Source organism: Pygoscelis adeliae, unplaced genomic scaffold (assembly GCF_000699105.1).
Source record: "Pygoscelis adeliae isolate BGI_AS28 unplaced genomic scaffold, ASM69910v1 Scaffold65, whole genome shotgun sequence".
NCBI classification, from domain to species: domain Eukaryota; kingdom Metazoa; phylum Chordata; class Aves; order Sphenisciformes; family Spheniscidae; genus Pygoscelis; species Pygoscelis adeliae.
In genome coordinates, this window is record NW_008824864.1 from 77,111 (window position 1) to 81,980 (window position 4,870).

The following is a 4,870-nucleotide window of genomic DNA, read 5'->3' on the forward strand; positions in this document are numbered from 1 at the left end:
CAGGTGTGGCCAGTGGCGGGTCCATCTTGGAACTGGCTGGAACTGGCTCTATCGGACATGGGGGAAGCTTCTGGCATCTTCTCACAGAAGTCACTCCTGTAGCCCCCCCGCTACCAAAACCTTGCCATGCAAACCCAATACACTCCTTTAACTCAAGTTTCTCATTACATTTTCTAGAGCTTCCTAAACCCACTTTGCTCCCAAATCACCACTGGCAGAGTGATATCAACAAGTTGATTAATAATAATAATAATAATAATAATAGTTTGTTGTTTCAGGCGTGGAGGAGAGATCTGATATATATAACGTGTTTGAAAAGCAAAGGGATCCCTCCCAACATACACACCTCATTCTGAGCTTGCAAAGTGTCTAGAAAGGGCAAACTCAGAGAATTCTCCTTTACCAACATGTGAAAGGGTCCTTCAGAGTATAGTGTATTCACTCACTAGACTGTGCACATCAACACCAGCAACACTAGCATAGAGTTCAGGCACCACTAGCTCAGGCACCTGCAGTACCGCATGGTCATTGCTGGTCTTTATAGCTGTTTGTAGGGACCAGATCAGGTCTGCTGGAGAAGGCCGGTTAGTTGCATTCCACTGCCAGCAGGACTTCATGATGCTGTACCTGTAAGATGGAGAAGTAAGGAGGCGCTGGGAATGAAAAGCACCAACATAAAGTTTTACTACAGTCAAGTCATCTCATATTTAAAATGTCTAGAGACCTCCTCTTTTTCTGCTTCATATAAAGTTCTTTCAATGACCCTCTGAAATTTGCAACCACATAATAAAGTGTAGGGACAAAGGCATGCAGTTGTTTGCAACTGTCAACTGTGAGTATGGGAAAAAGGAAAAAGATTGTTTGGTATTCCCTTTTGAAACAGCAACTGAGACTCCTTATTGAAGAAAAAGCCTCTGAATATTATAAGAAATTATGTCTTCACAAGAGGAAATATAATGCCTTAGATCTTCCCTGTGGATGCTTTGTTCATTTCAGGGAGAATCCCACAACTCTGAGGAGAAAGATTACTCCGGAATAGTCCTGCACCTTGCAGGGAAGCAGTGGAGCAACAAAATGCAAGGGCAGACATGGAAACAGAAATGAGCAATTTTCAAAAGCAGGAAAGAGAGGTTTTGGCAATCGAAGTTTCATGCAGCAGAATCTAGTAAGGAGAGGTGGCAGACGTGAGAACAAGTCTCCTCAGCTAACAGGTTACTGTTTTGTATAGCCCAAACTTAGAGATCTTTAAGATCTAGTTTTGTACATCTCACTTCCATTTAGCTCTGCAGATCTCAAGTTCAATTGCCCATAAAGCAAGTGGCTTACATGGCTTGCCGGCAGCTTGAGGGCTGCTTCATAATGTTCCGTCTCTGCAGGTGTGATAAGATGTCAGAAGGTGGCACCTCAGGATATGGTGGAGCACCTGGAAGGGCAAAAGGAATTAAGGTAATGGCTGCAGATAGTAGTTTCTTTATAAGAATGCCTTCCTTCCCTACCAAAATCCATTTTTTTCCTACCACAATTCACACTGACAGAAAGTCTAAAAAGAATTGTCAAGACTTTGCAAGTTGGAAACAGGATGCTTATTTAAACAGTCCAATTTTACATTCTGAAATTTGAGATTTTGGGTCTTGTTAATTCCCTGCTTCCTTACATATTTTTTTATTATCATTAAATCTTCTTACCTAATGTAATCATTTCATACAGTAGAATTCCAAAAGACCATCTGCAAGAAAAGAAAACAAAGCAATGTTAAGTTTCCATTCTAGCTAGCTAGCTTAAATACATACAAACGACTAGGCGCGACCTGCAGAAATGAGAAGAGAAGGTATGAGCTATAAAGTGGAGCATTATGCTGAGAACAGCTATGCCTTACTGTGAACTTCAGGACATGACATGATACATAAAGGAGTGAAAGAGACAGGCCTGACAGACAGATGAACTTCTAGTCCAAAAATCAAATCATACATGTCTGCCTTGATGGTGGGGGGTTTCTTCAGGAGCTTCTCTGGAGCCTGCCACTTGACTGGCACAATCTGTGTGACTGAGTTGGCACCGTATGTGTGAGTTTCATAGGCCAGACCCAAACCACAGAGCTTAGCAGTGAAGTTGTGGTGAAGGAGGACATTCCTGGCAGCAATGTCACCATGGAACAACTTCTTCTGTTCAAGGTAAGCCTGGAAAGTTGGAAAAGAAAGAGACCACAATAATTTTAAAAGGAATTTTAACTGAAATAAATTTTCACTTAGTTTATGCCTGTCTTCCATGCTGTGGAACAGAGGTGTACACTCACCAAAATAATGCAAGCATATTTGGCTCAGTTTTAACAAAGCACATCCTCAGTGCTTAAGCCAAGAAGACTTAGGCCACCGTGCAGACTTGTGTTGCAATCAAGCAAGAAAGGAAAAATGCAGCGAATGTGAGCAGACTTACCAGAGCTGCTGCAACTTGCTGTCCAACTTCATATACCTGCCTCTCAGTGAGGTCATAGGGGATACCATCCATTTTCATTACATCCTAGAAACAAAAGAGCAGACCTTGGATCAAACAAACGCCGTAGCTGTAGGGCACTAGGGAACGTTTCCTTCTAATCTAATAAAATGAGTACTATCTAATCTTACACTCTGCCAGCAAAGTTCACAATTGGTCATAAATTGACTGAAATATAAGGGTACATGGATGGATGATGTGGATGGATGGATGGTGTGCTGGTAAGGCAAGTACACTAGAGACAACTGGTAGGTAAATTGAAGGGTGGAGAAGGGATGAATAGGTTAGACAGAAATGGGCAGAGTGACAGTGGAGAATGACAATCCATACAGATGAATGAAAGATCTATTATAAATTAGAACGATGAGTAGAAAAGCACATTTATAACATATGAATAGTTATCTGGTATGAGACTAGCAGTCCATCTCCCTTACTACCCTGCCTGTAGCAGTGACCCCAGGTGGATACCCAGATGAGAGAAAGAGAATAAGGTAAGCACACAATGCTTTTCCTGTGGAGTTTTCCAGCCCCCAACTAGTTTCAACTTCAGGACTTCCTGAGATGGTTATGGTTTCAACATGTTCAGTAACCTTTGAAAGGTTATGTTCCATGAATGTATTCACTCTTGTCTTGAACCCACGTAAAGTTTCAAAATGCACAGCAGTTAGTGGCAAGGAATTCCATTAGTCAACTCCCCACTTCATGAAGAACCACCGCCATTTGTTTGTTTTGAACGTGGCATTTACTAGCTTTATTTGTTACCACCTTGTCCTTCTGCTGAACAAGACAGTGAGCAATCTCTCTGTATTTAGTGTTCCAGATGTAGGAGAATGATGGATTTATCTAGTGACATGGCAGAGTTTTGTTTCTATGCCTTTCTTAATAACACCTAATACTTGGGTTTCTTTTTTGGCTTGAATTAACATTTTCATCAGACTGTATATTTTCATACAATCAGTCCCATGATTTCAGTCCTCATCAGCAATGGGCAGATATGAGGCCATCATTACATATGTGAAGCTAGGATTCCTTTTCTACATGGGCATCATTTCATTTTTAACTATACCGAATTTCATCTGTTCTTTTTATTGACTAGTCTCTCAGTCTTGGAAGATCCTTCTGCAGTTCCTCAGGTCAGTCCTTGCCTTTACTGGCTGGTATCATTGGCAACCTTCATCACTTCACTGTCATCCCATTTTCTAGGTTATTGATACATGCAACAAACAGCACCAGGTCCTAGCATATATACCACCAGAACTTCATGGGTGATCTCCCTCCGTGCAAGTACCAACCTTCCACTTTTATGCTCTGTTTCCTGTCTTTTAATCAATCAGTTGTCATTCAATGACTTTCTCCCTGGTATCGTAACTGCTCTGTTTTGTTAAAAGCATTTAGAGTGGGATGTTATTTAAAACTTTTTAGAAATTCAGGTAGCTGTATCAACTCTCACTCCAATGGTCTGCAAAGTAGGACTTCGCTTTACAAAAGTATGTCAACTTCTCCAAACTATATCATATCAATTGAGATATCCACTAATTCTATTCCAGTTTAGACTTGTGTAGAATTTCTTTGGGGACAGAAATAGTTTAGACTGATATAGGTGGATGCATGGAGAGATTAAAAGAATCATCTATGACTTATGGATAGATATGTACCTAAGGAATTTAAGAAGATATTCTATCATCACTTCTTTTGACTCACCTTCCGACATGTCCACAGAAATGTCAACAGGTCACCAAGAGACACATCTTCCATGATCACATAAAGTGGGAGCTGGTCTACACAGCATCCAACCAGTTCAACCAGGTTCTTGTGATGACCAAGATTTTGATGGAATTTAATCCTTCCCAGGAAATCCTTTACTACCTGGGGACTAGCCAGGTCTGAAAGAACAAAAAAAAAACCCCACAAAAAAACCCATACAAAAAAAACAAATGGAGGCAGCAAAGAACATGGTGAGTAGCTTTTAAAATCAACATGAACGGCAATCTTCTTTAGTCCTACCAAGACACTCCTACCAAAACACCACTCTGAGTAGCTAACATGATACTGAACACAGCTTGTCTTGCCCAGTAACGACTGCAAAGTTCTGCCCAGCATCACGTCTTTGATCCAGATATCTGTACCAAAGTGGATCCTGGCCATGTGCCTTACCTTGTAAGGCTTTCAACACTACAGACTTAGTCTCCCCAGGGTTCCCAGTTTCCAGTTGTGCTCTGTAGATGTTCCCATAGCAGCCATGTTTTATCAGCTGCAAGGTGCCTGGTGAGAGTTTCTCTCGCGGTATCTCCAGTTCTTTCAGAGTCAAGGATGCAGAATTTAGCAGGCTTTCCACAGATGTCTCACTCAGCTGGATATAGTGCTTTTCTGTTGAGCTGGA

At 41.3% G+C, this 4,870-nt stretch overlaps 1 protein-coding gene across 2 annotated transcripts in view; it reads right to left on the reverse strand.

Annotated features, from left to right (window-relative positions):
- Positions 1-301: 301 nt before the first annotated feature.
- STYK1 (serine/threonine/tyrosine kinase 1) overlaps positions 302-4,870 on the reverse strand; it is a 6,698-nt gene continuing 2,129 nt past the window's right edge. Inside the window, exons 3-9 of one of the 2 annotated variants that reach the window (XM_009324322.1) lie at positions 4,645-4,870; positions 4,192-4,373; positions 2,434-2,517; positions 1,969-2,177; positions 1,686-1,726; positions 1,327-1,423; positions 302-627 (exon numbers count right to left, since the gene is read on the reverse strand). The exon at positions 4,645-4,870 is cut by the window's right edge and continues 23 nt beyond it. In XM_009324322.1, coding sequence (XP_009322597.1) covers positions 423-627; positions 1,327-1,423; positions 1,686-1,726; positions 1,969-2,177; positions 2,434-2,517; positions 4,192-4,373; positions 4,645-4,870 — 1,044 coding nt within the window. In that variant the 3' untranslated portion in view covers positions 302-422. The remainder of the gene's footprint in view (positions 628-1,326; positions 1,424-1,685; positions 1,727-1,968; positions 2,178-2,433; positions 2,518-4,191; positions 4,374-4,644) is intronic. The other variant, XM_009324323.1, reaches the window with a different exon arrangement.